We start from the raw sequence: 21,069 nt of genomic DNA, 5'->3' as shown, positions 1-21,069 counted from the left end.
ATAGATAATGAAGTGGTTCTGTCTTACTTAGTATCCACATGGAATAATGTTGCCTTTACAATCAATATTTACATTACACGTTTTACTAGATCTAGATTTGTTCAACTTTGGTTATTTGGTTAGAAATAAAAGAAGACAAATGGCGACCCAAGATGGCGGCCGATCTATTTATTTGTCCCGAGACTTTGGTGTTATTTACATAGTCCTGGTTTATGTTCTGTCTACAGCCAAGATGGAAGTTGCAGCTGCAATGAGTTTCAGACAAGGTCACCGGACGCACCAGTAGTTATACTGGGTGATTTTAATAAATGCACCTTGAAGGTTGACCTACCCACCTTCTATCAACACATCCCATGTCTGACAAGAGAGAACAGAACTCTGGACTTATGTTACTGTAACATCAAGGAGCATTCACATCTCGTGAAAAGCCACCACTAGTATCATCGGACCACAAAACAGTACAACTGCTGCCTACTTACCGCACAAAACTTAAAGAAGGAAAAATCATTAAAAAAAATGTACAAGAATGGACTCAAGACAATATTCTCAAACTACATGGATGTCTAGACTGAACTGACTGGAATTTGTTTAAAGAGACCACTTCAAATCTGGAAGAATGGGTCAATGCAGTGACAAATTACATCAAATTCTGTGAAAACATGTGTGTCAGTACTAAGAGCATCAAGATATACCCCAACTATAAACCATGGGTCACTGCAAAAATAAAACAGGAAATAATCAAAAATAAAAGAGCATATATGAGTGGCGATGGACAGACAAGGAAAATAGCTCAACAAAATCTCAACGTCATTCTTGAGGAAGGGAGGAGAAACTACTGCACCAAGCTGGAAGACTCAATTAAGACAAGTGACATGAGACAGGCGTGGGGCATCATGAACAAAATTGCAGGAGCACAAGTCAAAATTAAAAATAATCTTGCTACAAGAGACGAAAAAACATTAGCCAACGAGTTAAATGATTTCTATTGTCGCTTCGACACGAAAGATTTTAATTATCTAAGACTCAAAGCCCTTGAGGATGTCAATGTTAACAACTGTTTAGAATTAGGGATTACTAAAGAGCAAGTTTGTAACATTTTCAAAAACGTCAACCCAATGAAAGCTGGTGGGCCTGATGGAATAAAAGGGCAAATCTTAAAAGAATGTGCTGAACAATATATGAACCTTTCCAAGATATTTTTTCTACTTCATTACTAAACAATGAGATACCACCTGTGTGGAAGTCATCTATAATTGTACCTGTGCCAAAGGTTTCCAAACCGAAATAAATGAATGACTATAGACCTGTTTCACTTACTTCCATTGTGTCTAAATGTTTAGAAAAATTGGTTAAAATGTTTCTTCTGAATGATCTTTGTAATAAGTTAGACCCTTTACAATTTGCATACCAAAAGGGTAAAGGTGTAGACGATGCCATCCTAAATATTTTAAATTGTGTCTACAAACATCTGGACTTACTGAACACTTATGTAAGATTGTTCTTTATTGATTTCTCATCAGCTTTTAACACTATACAACTTCATTTACTCATTGAAAAGATGAAAGCGTTGAAGATTAGTCCATACATAATACTATGGGCTAATGAATTTTTTACCCAGAGATCTCAGAGGGTTAGGGTAAACAATGTTATTTCAAATAAACGCATAGTTAACACAGGGGCGCCCCAGGGGGCTGTGACATCGCCATTGTGGCTCATTTTGTACACCAATGATTTTCAATCTGATATTCCTTTTTGCTCCTTCACAAAATTTGCTGATGATGCAGCTCTTCTTGCCCTGCTCTCAGAGAGCTCAGACGTAAATGAGTATTTCAAAGAAATAGAACACATTGAAAAATATTGTAATGATAATTTTTTATTATTAAATGTAAAAAAAAACAAAGAAATGATAATCGATTTTCGTAGGGAAAAGAATGAAAATGATGCTGTTTCTGTAGCTGGAGAGACTATTGAAATTGTGCAAACCTTTAAATACCTTGGTACTATCCTAGACAATAAACTAAATTTTACTGCAAATACTGATTATATCAGCAAAAAAGGGCAGCAAAGATTACAATTACTAAGAAAACTGTCCTCGTTTAATGTTAGCGAAAAGGCCTTGGCTATGTTTTATCATGCTCATATCTGCAATATTTTAAGTTTCAATATCACTTCTGGTATGGCAATCTGAGCATTAAAAATAAAAATAAACTTTATAGAATCCTAAATCCTCTGGTAAAATCATTGGCAAAAAACAAACCCCATTTGGGCAGTTGTTTGAGACAAACATCTATAAAAAAGCTAACAAGATCCTCGAAATAAAGAATCACCCTTTGTGTCAGGATTTCGTGATTTTACCATCACAAAAGAGATACAAGACACTGATAGCAAAGACTAACAGACACCAACACTCTTTTGTTCCCCTGGCAATCAAATCATTAAATAAGAACAATCTGGTATAAACTTTGTCACATGTAAATTATGAGTGAGTCTGGTGTGAATGTAGGCCTACACTTTGGTTTCTTATAGTTATAATGTTTTTGTTTGGTGTAATGCACAAATTGTAAGACAAATTTCCATACGGACAATAAAGATTATTATTATTATTATTATTATTATTATCATTATCAGAGGAGTGTATAATTTGTTTTTTAAATTGAAATATTTGATTTCATATGGTAGAAACATTTTTTAAAACAAGATTTAAACTGGTGTACTGTAGATGTGCACTGATTGGTTATATATTGTACCAATAAGTACAAATGACCACAGGTCATTTTATTTTATTTATAAATGTATTCAGTTTGTTTACAAGATTTTTTTAAAACTATTATTTAGGTCACTTCTACCACTAACATTTTTTTAAAAATTAATTTCAGAGTATAAGTAGTGAGAATTGATATTTTGGTATTTTGATTCATCAACTTTTCCTAAAATCATTTTGATTTTTTGTTCAGGCTTCTCATCATTTGGAAGACCTACCAGAAGGATGGTACTACAATGGGTCTCAGTTTGTTAGTATGGACGGAGAACGTTCACATACACATCCCAGTATCCTTTGCCTAGTTTGATTCAAGTGTCAAGTAGAAACAAAGTTTTACCTTTAAAAACTTTAAATCTTTAGATATCTGACCTGATTCATTAATATGCATTTCAACTTAGACCAATTAGCACAATAGTTGGCAAGCAGTAGCCAAAGTTCTTTGATGCAAGTCTTTAAGCGGAAACCCTATTAATTGCAATCAGTGATAAGTTCTCTGTCAATTTCATTCTTAACCTGTTTTACTCTGTTTTTTATTTACTTATTTTTCTGTCAACACCCATTTTACAATAAATCTTCTTCTTGTATTTACAGACTATTAGGTCATTGTAACAGGTCACTTATTTGTATATATATATCACTTTGCAGTTATCCACAAACTTAAATCATCCAGAGACTCAAAAATTCAAATGTATTTGTTTGTTTGTAGCTGGCAGTTCAATGGCATTATCAAAAGTGAACAGTACTTAGGTAATCAAAGGATAAAGGAACTATTTTGTTTGTTTTAACAAGTTTTGAATGTTCCTTCAGAAATGAAGATTACTTTGTTGTAACCCAAACTTCCTGCAGGACGGCAGGGAATGGGACCATTGTTGTGAGTGCCTGTACCACAGGACCAGGCAATAACACTAACTGTGTTTATTTTGATCTATGGTTCTCTAATTCTCTCAATAAGCTTAAAATGATCAAATTCTTTACAGTCTAAACTATTTTTACCTAGATTTAAAAGAATCTCAATTTGTTCAAGCTTCATGCCCTAGTCATTGCTGTCCCTTATTTTGTTCTATTTAATTTACCTTTTACACTCATACAAATTTTGGGCCCCATTGCTGTCTATATATATGTGAAGTGTTCATTCATGTTCCAGCCCTTAGTTTTACTTTAGTATTTGAATGTTTTACTAAATGTTTCAAAGATATTCAGATTTGTTTCTTAACCTCTCTTCAGATCTAGATAAATTTCTCTCTGATTATCTAGCAAAAAAGAATGCAGACATTGCTCAGTTCAACAAAAGAATTGAGGTTGAGTCTTATACATCTCTATGGCAACTGTAGAATCTTGCTGCAAAGATCATCTGCATTTACAGATTGAGATCCTAACTCAAATTATACTTTTTTTTTCCTTTCTATACGTATTACATGAGTTACTGTTCCTTGAATGATAAAGAATGCCTGATCAGTTATTGTTCTTAGCTCAGATGTAAATACCACTTATGTTTTGCAGGATTTAGATCTATTTTGTATACCAGCAAGTTGTGTCTTAGATGGTCTGCAGTGATTATCTTACACTACAATATTTGTATTGACTTTGGCTAATATCAGCTATAACATGGAGTTCCTATTTTTTGGTTGGCATTCACCAATGTCTTGTGGTTGCCTATAGCTCTAGAACAGATAACAACCGTGAAAGAATCTTGTTATAACATCATTTGTTGTAAAAAAAAAAAAAAAAGATCTTTCACTATTTTGTTGGACTGTATGAACTATGAAATGAACAGTAAGAGCATAAAGGGATTAAATAAATTGTTTATAATTGTACAAGCCATTTTGTTTACCTTCTTTTGTCTGAAGCAATTTTGTGATATTTCGACCGAACCGTCCAAGAAAGTAATAAACATTCCATTGTACAGAGACTTGTCACTGTGATTGACCTTTTTAATTTTTATGCTGTTGTCTATTTATTGTGTAAGCTTTCTAAATAACATGGAAATTTTATTTAAAATTTGATCCACTATTGTTATTGCTCTTAAATGTCTGCAATAAAGTGATTATAACTCTGATGATCTTAGAACTGACAAAAAACATGTTCTCAAGTAACTTTTCATATCATTTATGAATAAATGTTTGAGTAAAATCAACTGTGTGTTAATTTTGTATGTCAAGGAAGTCTGCTTTGTTTGTTTGTTTTGAAAGCTACTTTGATTTTGTATCTGTTGTTGAAGTTATTTTTTTTTTAAATAGATTGTTCTTTATTAAAACAAATTTGAAAAATGAATTTAAATAATCAAATAACAAACACAACTCTCAATATTGTAGTTGTAATCAAAGAATGCAGATCATGAAACATGACTTGCAATGTCAACAGTAGGAATTACTTCTCCAAGAACATGTCTGCAGTCAGGGCAGGCCTTATAGGCATAGGCAAACTAGGTATGTACCTAGGGCCTCAGAACTCAAAATATTTTTGGAGAAAAAGTTGTGAAACAACATGAATCAAATCTCAAACATAGCAAAACTCTATGGCTGTATCGTATGTCTATTAGCCTAACTAGATGTTTAGCTGATGTTTAGATCTACTTGTTACTACATATTTTCCTTTTGGTGAAATGTTGAAACAAAATTTCTAGTGTGGTGATCATTAGCGCAATATGAATTTAACTTATTTGTTATTTTAGATATAGATACAGGACAGTTTATAATTCTTTGCATATTTTTCAGTCTTTATTTTTTTTGTTTTTATATTTCATTTGGGGTCACCCTATTTACCCCTCAATCCAATCACCTATGGCTGACCGTGCTACAGTAGACAGACCTCTTGAAAAAACTGTTATTACTGTAGGCATTAGACATAGGTTATTCCAAAACCATTTCACTAGTTTTACCAGTTATTTTGTCTGCACGTTGGTAAACAAATAGACATTTACAGATTGCTATCTACTATCTGTGTATAGAGTACAACTAAAAGTTCTTACAAAGCTAATATCAGCTCATCACTCTGTGTCTGTGTGGTACACATTTAGATTTCTCAGATCTAGTTGAAATTTCACATGATTATTTATTGTACCTAACAAAACATGAATCAATAAAAAGAATTAACTAATTAATCAATTAATTACTCGTAATTAATTATTTAGTTTGGTACCAAAAAAGGAAATCATTCCTTCAGTATTAAGAGATATGGCTAAATATGTGGCTTTTGTCACCTTAGATAATTGGACACATTTCTTCCACAATCATTCTCTGATCAATTTATTTTAGTAACAAAACATGAATTTATTTTTAAAAAATTAACCAAGTAGTCGATTTTTTTTTTTTTATATATTGAAAAGGGGAAATAAATTCTACATTATTGAAATATAACATTATAAAAATGAAATTCTTTCCCTTAGATTAGCTTTGTTTGTTGTTTTTATTTTCCTAAGTATTTTCACATTTGCTTGCTTTATTTTAAAATGAGATTGACTTCTTGTGGCAGCAAAGTCTGTCTTTCTCAGTTTTATTTTAGCCCCTGGAATGTTCAGTGGCCCAAAGAGAACCAATAATTAAACAATATATGGACATTGAACAATAAAATCTATTCTAAGTACAGCCATTTCAATATTGTAACGAGCTCCTTGAAACAATTTGTCCAATGATAATAAGGAGGAGATATGGCAATGAAATATAGAGATCAAATTGAACAAATAAATAATAGTCTTTCTGAATATTATCCACAGCAATGTGATAAGTAAAAATTAGAAGAGGCATTAAGTTTATATAGTATGAACTGGCATGGTGGCTGAAGGGTAAAGCCCTCATTTTCCTAACTGAGGAGTCCCAGGTTTGAATCTCAGTGAGGACTAGTATTTAGGCCTATAATTTAGGGATTTTTAGGATGTCACTGAGTCTATCCAACTCTAATGGGTACCTGACAATAGTTAGGGAAAGTAAAGGGGTTGGTCATTGTGCTGGTTAAATGACACCCTTATAACCAACGGCTATTAAAGCAGATGACCTTATATGTCCCATAGATTGCAAAGTGTACTTTACTTGTACGTATGAATTGATAAAATTGAATTTAACCAAAACCCAACACCTGGATCTATTTGTATTTTCGGTAAGCGAGTTCCAATAATTCAATTCGTATTCTTCATGATAAAAAACGCTTCATGTTTCTCACTGTTTCTGTTGCTTCTTGGAAATACAGGAATAACAAAACAACAGCAGCAGCTGTTGAGTCGTTGTATTGGAACTTGTCCTCTTTTAGACCTAAATGTTTCATCTCTCTGTATGTCTTTGGGCTTCATATATATTAATACACTATTGTACTTTATATACAGTAACATCTTCATAGGAGGCCATTGTGACCTTTGAACTCATGGGCTTGCTCTTCACCTTTTCGTTTGGCCAATTTGGAATTCAGCTCACTAGGGATCCCTGTAGGATGTTTGCCGAGTTTGAATCCTTCTCGCTACTATCCACTGTAAGGCATTTGGCCGAGTTTGAATGCAGCCCGCTGGGGATCCCTGTAGGACGTTTGATTGAGTTTGAATCCAGCCCAATTACCTCTGTCTCTCGTGTCTTCACTTACGTCTGTCACTCGTGTCTTCACTTACGTCTGTCTCTCATGTCTTCACTTACGTCTGTCTCTCAGGTCTTCACTTACGTCTGTCTCTCAGGTCTTCACCTACGTCTGCCTCTCATGTCTTCACTTACGTCTGTCTATCATGTCTTCACTTACGTCTGTCTCTCGTGTCTTCGCCTACGTCTGTCTCTCATGTCTTCACTTACGTCTGTCTCTCGTGTCTTCACTTACACCTGTCTCTCAGGTCTTCACCTACGTCTGTCTCTCATGTCTTCACTTACGTCTGTCTCTAATGTCTTCACTTACGTCTGTCTCTCATGTCTTCACTTACGTCTGTCTCTAATGTCTTCACTTACGTCTGTCTCTCATGTCTTCATTTACGTCTGTCTCTCATGTCTTCACTTACGTCTGTCTCTCATGTCTTCACTTACGTCTGTCTCTCGTGTCTTCGCCTACGTCTGTCTCTCAGGTCTTCACCTACGTCTGTCTTTCATGTCTTCACTTACGCCTGTCTCTCAGGTCTTCACCTACGTCTGTCTCTCAGGCCTTCACTTACGTCTGTCTCTAATGTCTTCACTTACGTCTGTCTCTCATGTCTTCACTTACGTCTTTCTCTCGTGTCTTCACTTACGTCTGTCTCTTGTGTCTTCACTTACGTCTGTCTCTCGTGTCTTCACTTACGCCTGTCTCTCGTGTCTTCACTTACGCCTGTCTCTCGTGTCTTCACTTACGTCTGTCTCTCGTGTCTTCACTTACGTCTGTCTCTCGTGTCTTTACTTACGTCTGTCTCTCATGTCTTCACTTACGTCTGTCTCTCGTGTCTTCCCTTACGTCTGTCTCTCGTGTCTTCACTTACGTCTGTCTCTCGTGTCTTCACTTACGTCTGTCTCTCGTGTCTTCACTTACGTCTGTCTCTCGTGTCTTCACTTACGTCTGTCTCTTGTGTCTTCACTTACGTCTGTCTCTCGTGTCTTCACTTACGTCATGTGACATTCCCGCCTTCCTTTTTTTTTTTGTTCTCCATTTTGACATCACATGTGGATAACACTGAACCTTTTCTTTTTGTCCTCATATACATAGAGGCTCATAAACACACACGTCTCTTTCTCTGTTTGGCATCACATCTTTTCAACAGTGCTACTTTATCATCATTATTGTTTAACAGTGCTACTTTATCATCACTTCTCATTAGCAGTGCTACTTTATCATCACTTCTCTTTAGCAGTGCTACTTTATCATCGCTTCTCATTAGCAGCGCTACTTTATCATCACTTCTCATTAGCAGTGCTACTTTATCATCGCTTCTCATTAGCAGTGCTACTTTATCATCCCTTCTGTTTAGCAGTGCTACCTTATCATCCCTTCTGTTTAGCAGTGCTACTTTATCATCCCTTCTGTTTAGCAGTGCTACTTTATCATCACTTCTCATTAGCAGTGCTACTTTATCATCCCTTTTCATTAGCAGTGCTACTTTATTATCCCTTCTGTTTAGCAGTGCTACTTTATCATCACTTCTCATTAGCAGTGCTACTTTATCATCACTTCTCATTAGCAGCGCTACTTTATCATCACTTCTCATTAGCAGTGCTACTTTATCATCGCTCCTCATTAGCAGTGCTACTTTATCATCGCTTCTCATTAGCAGTGCTACTTTATCATCCCTTCTGTTTAGCAGTGCTACTTTATCATCCCTTCTGTTTAGCAGTGCTACTTTATCATCACTTCCCATTAGCAGTGTTATTTTATCATCCCTTCTGTTTAGCAGTGCTACTTTATCATCCCTTCTGTTTAGCAGTGCTACTTTATCATCCCTTCTCATTAGCAGTGCTACTTTATCATCACTTCTCATTAGCAGTGCTACTTTATTATCGCTTCTCATTAGCAGTGCTACTTTATCATCCCTTCTGTTTAGCAGTGCTACTTTATCATCCCTTCTGTTTAGCAGTGCTACTTTATCATCACTTCTCATTAGCAGTGCTATTTTATCATCCCTTCTGTTTAGCAGTGCTACTTTATCATCCCTTCTGTTTAGCAGTGCTACTTTATCATCACTTCTCATTAGCAGTGCATCTTTATCATCCCTTCTGTTTAGCAGTGCTACTTTATCATCACTTCTCATTAGCAGTGCTACTTTATCATCACTTCTCATTAGCAGTGCTACTTTATCATCCCTTCTGTTTAGCAATGCTACTTTATCATCGCTTCTCTTTAGCAGTGCTACTTTATCATCGCTTCTGTTTAGCAGTGCTACTTTATCATCGCTTCTCATTAGCAGTGCTACTTTATCATCGCTTCTCATTAGCAGAGCTACTTTATCATCAATTCTGTTTAGCCGTGCTACTTTATCATCAATTCTGTTTAGCCGTGCTACTTTATCATCGCTTCTGCTTAGCCGTGCTACTTTATCATCACTTCTGTTTAGCCGTTCTTCTTTATCATCACTTCTGTTTAGCCGTGCTACTTTATCATCGCTTCTGTTTAGCCGTGCGACTTTATCATCACTTCTGTTTAGCCGTGCTACTTTATCATCACTTCTGTTTTGTTGTGCTACTTTATCATCACTTCTGTTTAGCCGTACTACTTTATCATCACTTCTGTTTAGCCGTGCTACTTTATCATCACTTCTGTTTAGCCGTGCTACTTTATCATCACTTCTGTTTAGCCGTGCTACTTTATCATCGCTTCTGTTTAGCCATGCTACTTTATCATCGCTTCTGTTTAGCCGTGCTACTTTATCATCACTTCTGTTTAGCCGTGCTACTTTATCATCACTTCTTTTTAGCCGTGCTACTTTATCATCGCTTCTGTTTAGCCGTGCGACTTTATCATCGCTTCTGTTTAGCCGTGCTACTTTATCATCACTTCTGTTTTGTTGTGCTACTTTATCATCACTTCTGTTTAGCCGTGCTACTTTATCATCACTTCTGTTTAGCCGTGCTACTTTATCATCACTTCTGTTTAGCCGTGCTACTTTATCATCACTTCTGTTTAGCCGTGCTACTTTATCATCACTTCTGTTTAGCCGTGCTACTTTATCATCGCTTCTGTTTAGCCATGCTACTTTATCATCGCTTCTGTTTAGCCGTGCTACTTTATCATCACTTCTGTTTAGCCGTGCTACTTTATCATCACTTCTTTTTAGCCGTGCTACTTTATCATCACTTCTGTTTAGCCGTACTACTTTATCATCGCTTCTCTTTAGCAGTGCTACTTTATCATCGCTTCTCATTAGCAGTGCTACTTTATCATCGCTTCTCATTAGCAGTGCTACTTTATCATCACTTCTCATTAGCAGTGCTACTTTATCATCGCTTCTCATTAGCACTGCTACTTTATCATCACTTCTCTTTAGCAGTGCTACTTTATCATCGCTTCTGTTTAGCAGTGCTACTTTATCATCGCTTCTCTTTAGCAGTGCTACTTTATCATCGCTTCTGTTTAGCCGTGCTACTTTATCATCACTTCTGTTTAGCCGTGCTACTTTATCATCACTTCTGTTTAGCCGTGCTACTTTATCATCACTTCTTTTTAGCCGTGCTACTTTATCATCGCGTCTGTTTAGCCGTGTTACTTTATCATCACTTTTGTTTAGCCATGCTACTTTATCATCGCTTCTGTTTAGCCGTGCTACTTTATCATCACGTCTGTTTAGCCGTGCTACTTTATCATCATTTCTGTTTAGCCGTGCTACTTTATCATCGCTTCTGTTTAGCAGTTCTTCTTTATAATCGCTTCTCTTTAACAGTGCTACTTTATCATTGCTTCTGTTTAGCCGTGCTACTTTATCATCACTTCTGTTTAGCCGTGCTATTTTATCATCGCTTCTGTTTAGCAACGCTACTTTATCATCACTTCTGTTTAGCAGTGCTACTTTATCATCGCTTCTGTTTAGCAGTGCTACTTTATCATTCCTTCTCTTTAGCAGTGCTACTTTATCATCACTTCTGTTTAGCAGTGCTACTTTATCATCACTTCTGTTTAGCAGTGCTACTTTATCATCACTTCTGTTTAGCAGTGCTACTTTATCATCATGTCCCATTGAGCCTAAGAAATTAAACTAGCTTGACTTGTTTCTGCCCTGAACTCTAAGGGCTAGAGTTATTCCAACGGTTGTAAGATACATTGTTTCATTCATGGGGGTGTTCTTTATTTTTACCTACCCATTCCCATAACCAACGCACCTCCCTTTTTATGTTCTGTATTCTCCCTCGCACACAAGTTCCTTCTAATTGTTCTTCTGGCCACAAGGGAAGTAATGCAGAGTATTATAACATGCAGTGTTGTTTTCAATTACTATACATCTAGTCCTGTAATATGAGACTTTGGTCGTGTCAAAGATTGGGGTCTGTGTCAAGATTTAAACCTATATCTAGATGGGTTTTTTAAGGGGGGGGGGCATTGTTCTTTCTCTCCTCGTTCAACTCCACCACTACTGCGTTGTGACTGTATACCGGCTCAGTCTCGCTGTCTGGACAGAGCGACAGACGTTTCTTGTTAGTTGGAACACAGGTAAAGGTGGTCTCGGAGAGAGAGAGAGAGAGAGAGAAAGGGTGGAGTTAAAGGTGTTGTATTTCTGTGTAGATCATACCTTTACAAGCTTTGGTGGTACTTTAGTAAGGTGGATACATTGGAGACCTAGATCTGATGGTGGAATTTTAGTCAAGTGGATACGTTGGAGACGTGGATTGGATGGTGGAAGTGTTCAAAGGTGGAACTATTCGTTCATTTTATTATTGGCGTATTCTTGACATTTGTGACATTATTTTACACTGTGAGTATATTTTAAAGTTTCTTATATTTAAAAAGATCTAGCTTTTATTAAAATGTAGAATAGAAAGTCATAGATTATCTACTTCCAATTATTCACGGTCTTCAATATTTATGGCGTTTAATTTGCAGAAACAAAAAGTGTGACATCCTTCTGTACATATTGTATAATGTTCACAGTTCTCTCCCTTTATTAAGCACATGTAATAGCCTATATACTGTAGGTTCGTCTCAGTATGCATTTATTTAAATGCTTTAATTAATTTAGCTTGACAACAGTATTCAAACCGAGTTGTTTTTTGTTTTTTTAAGTAATAAACACATATTGTATATAAAGTTGTTAATTTTTATTAAATAGTTATTTATAACCATATAAGATCTAGCTAACATTGATAAAACTTAGGCTCAAGGTCTATACCTTAATTTAGATTACTAGACTCGAGACTCTAGAAATCTAGATCTAGTCTATAAGTACAATGTTTAATGTAAGATTTCTTCATAACTCTTTGTAATTAGGCTAATGCATTATGCATTATGCTAGAATATCTGCTATATTTATGTGTAGGCTAGATCTATAACCTCTATATATATAATTTATAATAATAAAGAGTTAAAGACCAAGAACTAAGAACATATAATAATAGCCGTCATACAGTTATTTGTTGAGGGGGACAGCCTCTAAACAGGGTTGAAATAAGCCTGACCTACATAAATCCCAGCCCAGCAGACGCAAATAATGTCACATCCCCTGGTACACGATTTATTATCGTTCACGTTTCGCTCCCTTTATTAAGCTGGACTAGTATTACCGCTGCTGTCAACAGTTGTCCCCCTTTAACCTCGTCGGCAAACTGAAAGTTGTCATCTGATCTAGTGTAGTAATAAAAGTCTAGATCTATATGCCACATGTGTAGTACCTTAGCTTAAACTAGATCAGGTACAATTTAAAAAAAAAAAATGACTGCCTTATGTAGGTCCTAAGCCTATCAGTTGAAATGCGGTGTCACGTTTAATCGGACAATGATCTCGCCGACTTAGGAATTTATGCAATATTTTTTTAAAATGGACTTAACGCTTGCTTAGACAATTTGAATAAAAGGCAGCATTCCTTTCAATCATCGTTCTTTAATCATGGTTAGCCAAGCGTGACATGTCAATCTTAAAATAACTTTTGCATATAGTCTAGACAAGCCACGCCTCTCCTTCGTCTGCTGGCCCGTTAAATAGGAAGGCTAATTGCAGTCATTGGTAGTACACTGACTTCTTTATTCCACATTTACACACCTAGCTCGAGATCTACAGAACTCTAGGCAGACGATCGTTTTTCTAATGATGTCAGCCTCCATAGATTTTTTTTTTTTTTGGTCCCGCCATCATTTACACAACAATGCCTTATTAAGCCGCCATTTAATCTCGAAAGGCGGTCATTTAACTTGATCGGCTGATTTTACTTTGGTAAGCCGCCATTTAATCTCGATAGACGGTCATTCAACCTGATCGGCTGATTTTACTTCGATAAGCCGCCAAGTAATTTAGTAGAAAGCTTGAAACTCTTTGTACAACTTCTATGCTTCAACCTCGAAAAAGAACAATAATTCTTACAGATTTTAGCTAGTAGTCGTTCGTGTCTCTTGATGTAAGCAGGCGTGAGAAAAGAAGGGAGGGTGAGGGTAGTGCTTAGCAAATCTTTACAATTGTACTCGTCACCCGTAGGCTGAAAGATTGCTGAAAGTTTTGAAGTGATCTGTCATGCTGGTTTTATTCTATCTGAATTTTAAACGTCTGCATAAGAAATACTCGCTTGTGACATTCAGAATGTACTTTAGACCATGACTTTAGTGTACAACACATTCGGTATTTTAGACTATGACTGTAGGTCTAGTGTACGACACACACGGTATTTAAGACTATGACTGTACGTCTAGTGTACAAAATAGACTGGCTGACTGAGTGTGTATTATGCGCCACTGACTGCCTGCCGCAATCCCCTGGTGACTGCATGAGGTTTTGAATGTAATAATCTTCATTTCTGAAGGAACGACTGAAAAAAGTCACAGCGCTAGGTTTGGTATACAGTACACTCGGTACTTTAGAGTCGATAGCTGTAGGTTTGGTATTCAGTACACAGGGTACTTTAGACCATAGCTGTAGGTTTGATATTCAGTTCACACGGTACTTTAGACCATAGCCTTAGGTTTGGTATTCAGTACACACGGTACTTTAGACCATTGCTGTAGGTTTGGTATTCAGTCCATATGGTAATTTAGACCATAGCTGTAGGTTTGGTATTCAGTCCACATGGTAATTTAGACCATAGCTGTAGGTTTGGTATTCAGTACACATGGTACTTTAGACCATAGCTGTGTGTTTTGTATTCAGTACACATGGTAATTTAGACCATTTCTGTAGATTTGGTATTCAGTCCACATGGTACTGTAACCATGGCTGTAAGTTTGGTATTCAGTATACTATAGACCTTGGCTGTAGGTTTTTTATTCAGTACACATTGAACTGTTGACTATAACTGCACGTTTTTGGTATTCGGTGCACATGGTACTTTAAACCATGGATGTAGATTTGGTATCAGTACACATAGTACTTTATACTCTTCGTCTAGTTTACATTACTTTAATATGCAGTAAACTAGATACTCTACATTATGACAGTAGGTACTTTTAACTAAGGCTGTAGATCTAGTGTAAACATTAGTAATGCATTCGTTGATTGACACAAGAGTTTCGACTGTACCCTGGTAACAAGTTCTCTGTTGTTTTTCTGCTTGTCACGTCTGGATTGTCTACTGAGTCTTGAGCCAGTATAAACTGTAAGACAACAGAAATTTCTGACATTAACTTTCCATTTCCAGGTGTCACTGTCAGAAGAAACAACTGTCACATGTGTTTTAATAGTGTCCTTGAATCTCTTTCTCACACCGTCTAGTGAAAGTTTGCCTTCTCCTAGATGGCCAAAGTCAGACTTTTTCGAAAGCAGAAGTTTTCTATTCAATGAGACATACACCAAAATATGAATGCTTCAGAATGATAACCAAAAACTAAAATTTTATTTAAACTTGGGTAAACCAATAATAGATTACGCATCCTCTTGTTAGGACCCCTCAAGAAAACATTAAGAAATTAAACACTACACAAAATAGAGCCGTTAGATTTAAAACAAACGTATATTCACGTGATTGAGCAACACCATTAGTGAAGTCATTAAATTTAGAGATGCTGCAGGACAGAAGATTAAAAAGAGTAAAGTAGCAATTATACATAAAACACTGAACCATAATTTATAAATATACAAAACTTAATAAAATACTAAAACAAGATTACAAAGAGAGTTTGTGTTACACAAACTCAGAGGCGGCCCCCGTCGAAGTCGGATCCCTGTCGGATCTGCATATTCGCAAATAATATTCAAGAGGTGATTTAATTTTGATGGTCAAAAGTAATCATGTTTCAAAGATTCATTTGCCGTAAATTTAAATTTAATAAAAAAATAGTTTTAGTATATTATAACATTGCAATATTGATCAAAACGTTTGGAAATGAAAATCTACACTTTTTTTTTACACTTTAAGTTTAGAAATTGAAATTCTACATCTTAATCTAATCTTTTTTAGTCTAAACTAGATCTAGAAATTCTAGATCTAGACTCTAAAATAATTTTAATTAGAATATAAATCCAGATCTAGATATACCTACTGTAATAAAAATCTAGATCTAGTTTAAAAAATCTAGATTAGATCTAAATCAAGATATCATTCTTTTTTTAAACGCGAGTCACATAACGAGGCTTAATAAACATTACTATACCGAGTTCTTTTTTCATTTCATTTGAAGAATTAATTCCATATAACGTCAGAGGGAAAAAAAACACTACGTCACACGGCCTAGCTAGAATAAAAATCACCTTCATCAATTCGAGCCATTTATCGAAAGTTCATAGACATTGGTGCATCGAGTGCGTTCTTTTAGCATTTCATTTAAAGAATTAATTCCATATGACGTCAAAGGAAAAAAAACACTACGTCACACGCCCTAGCTAGACTAAAAATCGCCTTCATCAATACGAGCCATTTATCGAGTCTTCATAGACATTGGTGCACCGAGTGCGTTCTTTTAGCATTTCATTTAAAGAATTCATTCCATATGACGTCAAAGGAAAAAAAAAACACTACGTCACACGGCTTAGTTGGACTAAAATATGTTTTCATCAATACGAGCAATTTTTCGAGGGTTAATAGACATTGGTGCACAGAGTGCGTTCTTTTAGCATTACATTTAAAGAGTCCATTCATATGACGTCAAAGGAAAAAAAATTCCATTACCTCACAATAGGTTAGTACCGGTACCATAAAAAAATATCTTTATTTACACGAGATATTTAACGAGGATTCATAGACATTGGTGCACTGAGTTCTAATAGAATTTATTTGGAGGATCAAAGCCGCATTGTTTTTGCGTTTTGTCTGTTAGTCGGTCTGTCCGTCAACTTGATATAAAAAAAACAACTAAAAGTTATTAAAAATTGATTATCTTTATTTTACGTTTCCAAACATCGCAATAATTTTTAGGTATGAACACAATTGAAAAGTTTATATAATAGATTGTTCCGGATGTTTGTATAAATAGTAAAAGAAAAAGAGAATTTCAGATAAATGTAATACCGTTAATTAAATTTTTTGGATGGTCTCGTATAAAAATTAGATGTACTACAGCCATGTGGAGAGATTTTCATACCTTACTTTGGTGTTTGGATTCTGTTTTCCTTAAAAATCGGAACAGAATATTAACGATAATTAGATTTTTTAATGTTTTAGGTAGAAAGTTAAATGTACTGTAAGAGAGAAGTGAGTCAAAATATTTTTTTATAAAAATCCGTAAAAACATTATTTCGTAAATGAGAAGATTATTTGTTTATTAATTAGAAGAGGGAGTTCAAACAATTATTTGGCGTTAGTAGATTTTTAAATAAATTCGGAAATTTCTGGCGACGATTTGTAAGAAACAAAATCCGGAACATTCTTTATCGATTACAAAACACAAGAAAATTAAATGTCTAAAATGTAATTTTCAGTAATCAATTCTAGTAAAAAAAATTTAAAGCCCTGAATAACCTATTGTCGATATTTTTAAAATTTGTTTAAAGATGAAAATACGGAACAATTTGATATTGATAACCAAATTATAGTGACGCATTGTCAAATAATATAAGTGTAATATTAGTAAATTATGCGATTTCAAACAATCATTAGGCATAATTCATGTTTTATAAAACAATATCCGGAACATTTTTACACTTAATGAAATATAAGTCAGTATAGAGATTTTGATTTAGCATTTATATGCTATTTACACAAAAAACGGAACAACATATTATTGATAGTGTGTTTTTGCAACGTTTAAGCATGAAAATTGAATGTAATATAAGTTAGAAGAGCAAACAAACATTTGTTGGCGTTGATTAGTTTTGCACAAAAAAATCCGGAACAATCAATTTTAGATACTTAAAACTATTGAGATGTTACGGGAGGAACATTAAAGGGTAAATTAGATTTTCAATAGCTTTTAGAATTCTAGATTTTTAATCTAATCGTGACGGACAGACCGACCAAGAGACAAAACGTACAAAAGTAATCTTCTTTTATTCGGATTGGGGCACTAAACAAAAAATAAATAAAATCTGATTTTTTAAAAAAGTTTAAGGAATTGGTTTAGCACCTGATCATGTTGCGACGTTACGCTACTGCACGAAAATCGCTGCATAAAAAGTCCATTTAAAAAAATGTGCGTGATATTTACATACAAAGTGCATTATTAGCCTTTATAAACAAACAGAAATGTTTTCTTTTAATTTTAGCAGCTAGTTGACCAGAAAAAAACATCTTTAACTATTATTTATATTTGTTGTAAACATTTCCTGTACATTTTAAAAATATATTTGACTTAGTGATACTGAAAATACACAAAAATTGTCCATCTTTGTTAGCATAGTGTAACATTGCCTCCCTTACATTTACGTAATTGTTTTAGAATTGGTGTATTTTTATGAAGAAATCGCTTGCATAATATATTTTATAAATTAAACGGTTTGCTTTTAGAAAACCAAAAGTAGCCGTTGCACCTAAACTTTTCAAGCCGCATTTAATGATGAAATAATATTTTTCATATCTCTTCTAGTTTTCGAGATCTGAGTGTGACAGACGGACAGACAGACAGACGGACATTTTGCACAAAACTAATAGCGGCTTTTTCCCCTTACGGGGGCCGCTAAAAATACACAAAGATAAATACATTCGTCGTTTTATTTCCTAGAGGACATTTATACTAATAATTCTTCTTCCCTAGTGCTATAGAAAAAGGAATGGGTTGTCTGAACCAGGCAGAAAAACCATTGTCTCAGCAGAGTTTAAGTTATTGATAAACATGCAAGACTAAATTGACACATGGATACTCTCATGACCTAATTATATTCTCTTCTGAAGTAGCGTCTGTAATTGATAAGATAAGATAAAGAATACTGTTAGATTCTTGCCAAGATAAGATAAAGAATACTGTTAGATTCTCGCCAAAATTTTACCAGAAACTGTCCTTACACTGAAAGACATCACAAACTGTTTGTTTATTTTAACGTTTGATAGGAGTGAAACTATTTGACAGAAAATCAATTCGTCTCCTGTATCCACTAAATAATCTCAAATATGCAAATCAAACTGTAGGCAATAATTATACATGCATTTCCGTTTTATTCAAGGCCTGAAAATTCACGCGCGTATCTCCTTATCAGCACCTGGTTCTAGCGCCCCACCCCCCACCCCATCTCTCTGTCAGCGTCGCCTTGGTTTTTTTTTTTTTTTTTTTTGCTGCAAGTAGTTTCAAAGCAGATCTGAGCATTGTTATGGTTGTACTAGCTGCGTAAGAGCCTGCACGAGATCTAATTAACATAAACCTCACAGGCTCGACCTTGTCTATGCAGAGAGATTGACGTCACAGTTCACGTTCTCCATGTGCTGGAATATTGTGATCCACCAAGGGAACAATTGCTGCTTGAAAGGGTGCTAGCAATCTACTAGAGAGACGACCACAAAGGCATTCCTATCTTGGGAGAATACAATAGCAACAAGGAACAGTCACGTCAGAGTTAATTATGTTTACATTGGTAACAATGTTACACAGCTGTTGACTTTGAAAAGTCTCTATCTTTCTTGTCAATTAATAATGCAGTAGTAGAGTGCAAGTTTGTTTACTTTAGATTGGGTCCATTCATTTGTTTACTTTAGATTGGGTCCATTCATTTGTTTACTTTAGATTGGGTCCATTCATTTGTTTACTTTAGATTGGGTCCATTCATTTGTTTACTTTAGATTGGGTCCATTCATTTGTTTACTTTAGATTGGGTCCATTCATTTGATCACTAGAAACATGTCTTTCACGTAAAAAGGAGATGGAAGAATTATAGATACATAAAACAAAGAACCATAACTTACTTTTATAAAAAAGACAACCTAATACAATTATCTGAAAGACACAAAGATAAAGGCGCATCTCTTATTCCATATTCTAGGACGAATTCGTACAATTTCTTCTTCTGCCCAGTTGCCATTAAAGCGAAAAACTTGTTGCCTGAATAAACCCAAAAACAAAAAATCCAGTGACTTAGCAGATTGTAAGCGTTTTATTAACATGTTGCACAAACAGATGAACACTTGCATACGGGTAGGACGTACTTCTAGAAGAAACATTTGGTAATTTAAAAGATAAGATCTAGAAGTAATAGGAACAGAAGAAAACAAAGACAAAAGTAAGCATGAGTAAGGACAAATTATATGTATCTTCATACGTAGGTATGTATATATGAAAGTATGAGTGTAGCTTATGTATGTATGTATCTACGTGTATTGTTATCCAAGGGGAAGTAAGTTCTCCAGACGTTCCCCTCACTACTATTGACAGGTCAGGTTCTTTCATCCCTTTGGAAGACAATGCAACACTAACAGAACTTGATCATCAGAACAAGTGCAGAGATGGGTCACTTGGTTCATATCTATTTATAGATTTTCTAGAGATTTTTTCCATCTGGACAGTGGAGCCCAACCCAGGTTCATAGATCAGGAACATTTTGAATGTTTTATGACCCAACTACTTGAAAGATATGGTAGAGCTACAGACTCATCAACATTTCCTAAGACATTTTAATTCTGGAAGTATTTGAATAGTCTATTGACTTCATTACGTTTGTTGATTCCTTTTTCTCAATGTTTATTCTGATTTGTGTGTGGTGTGTGTGTGTGTGTGGACTAAGTCATTTAATCAGGTTCTCCATTTAATAAGTTCAAATTGTCTACATGTAAATACTGAACATTAGCACTCAATGTTTGAACTCTTATTATGCTGGACTAGGATGGCGCCATGTTTAGTCAACAAGACTTGAAAGTTTTCTGAGGAAAGGATTTGTCTTATTTTTTGGCGGCTCGGACAGTAGTCAGTGTGTTTCCCTTTTTTTTTTTTTTTTTGTATAAGGATTCAACCTAGGCCTAGACTGTAGTCACTGAGTTACGCTACTCAGGTCTAGACTGTATCACTGAGTAACGCTACTCAGGCCTAGACTGTAGTCACTGAGTTACGCTACTCAGGCCTAGACTGAACCATAATCTTCAAGTACCAAAACAAAATTTTATAAAATACTCAGAAAGACACAAAGATAAAGGCACGTTCCTCGTTCCATATGCTAGGACAAATTTGTACAAATGCTCTTTCTTCCCTAGCCCACAAAAGAGGTAAATAAAGCCCAAAAAGAGGTAAATAAAGCCCAAAAAGAGGTAAATAAAGCCCAAAAAGAGGTAAATAAAGCCCAAAAAGAGGTAAATAAAGCCCACAAAAGAGGTAAATAAAGCCCAAAAAGAGGTAAATAAAGCCCAAAAAGAGGTAAATAAAGCCCAAAAAGAGGTAAAATAAAGCCCAAAAAGAGGTAAATAA

The 21,069-nt window shown here is 35.2% G+C and overlaps 2 protein-coding genes across 4 annotated transcripts in view; both read left to right on the top strand.

The window, feature by feature from the left end:
* The window catches only part of LOC106079883 (dynein axonemal assembly factor 9-like), a 133,807-nt gene extending 128,912 nt beyond the window's left edge, over positions 1-4,895 (top strand). For both annotated transcript variants that reach the window (XM_056038658.1, XM_056038663.1), the window contains exons 37-38: positions 2,955-3,048; positions 3,986-4,895. In XM_056038658.1, the coding sequence (XP_055894633.1) occupies positions 2,955-3,048; positions 3,986-4,092 (201 nt within the window). In that variant the 3' untranslated portion in view covers positions 4,093-4,895. The remainder of the gene's footprint in view (positions 1-2,954; positions 3,049-3,985) is intronic.
* A 6,873-nt stretch (positions 4,896-11,768) lies between these two features.
* The window catches only part of LOC106079881 (ADAMTS-like protein 3), a 91,116-nt gene continuing 81,815 nt past the window's right edge, over positions 11,769-21,069 (top strand). The window contains exon 1 of one of the 2 annotated variants that reach the window (XM_013241113.2): positions 11,769-12,029. The gene's annotated coding sequence lies outside the window, so the exon portion shown is untranslated. The other variant, XM_013241112.2, reaches the window with a different exon arrangement.

This window comes from Biomphalaria glabrata, chromosome 1, assembly GCF_947242115.1.
Source record: "Biomphalaria glabrata chromosome 1, xgBioGlab47.1, whole genome shotgun sequence".
In the NCBI taxonomy this organism is placed as follows: Eukaryota; Metazoa; Mollusca; class Gastropoda; family Planorbidae; genus Biomphalaria; species Biomphalaria glabrata.
This window is presented reverse-complemented; position numbering and strand designations above follow the sequence as displayed.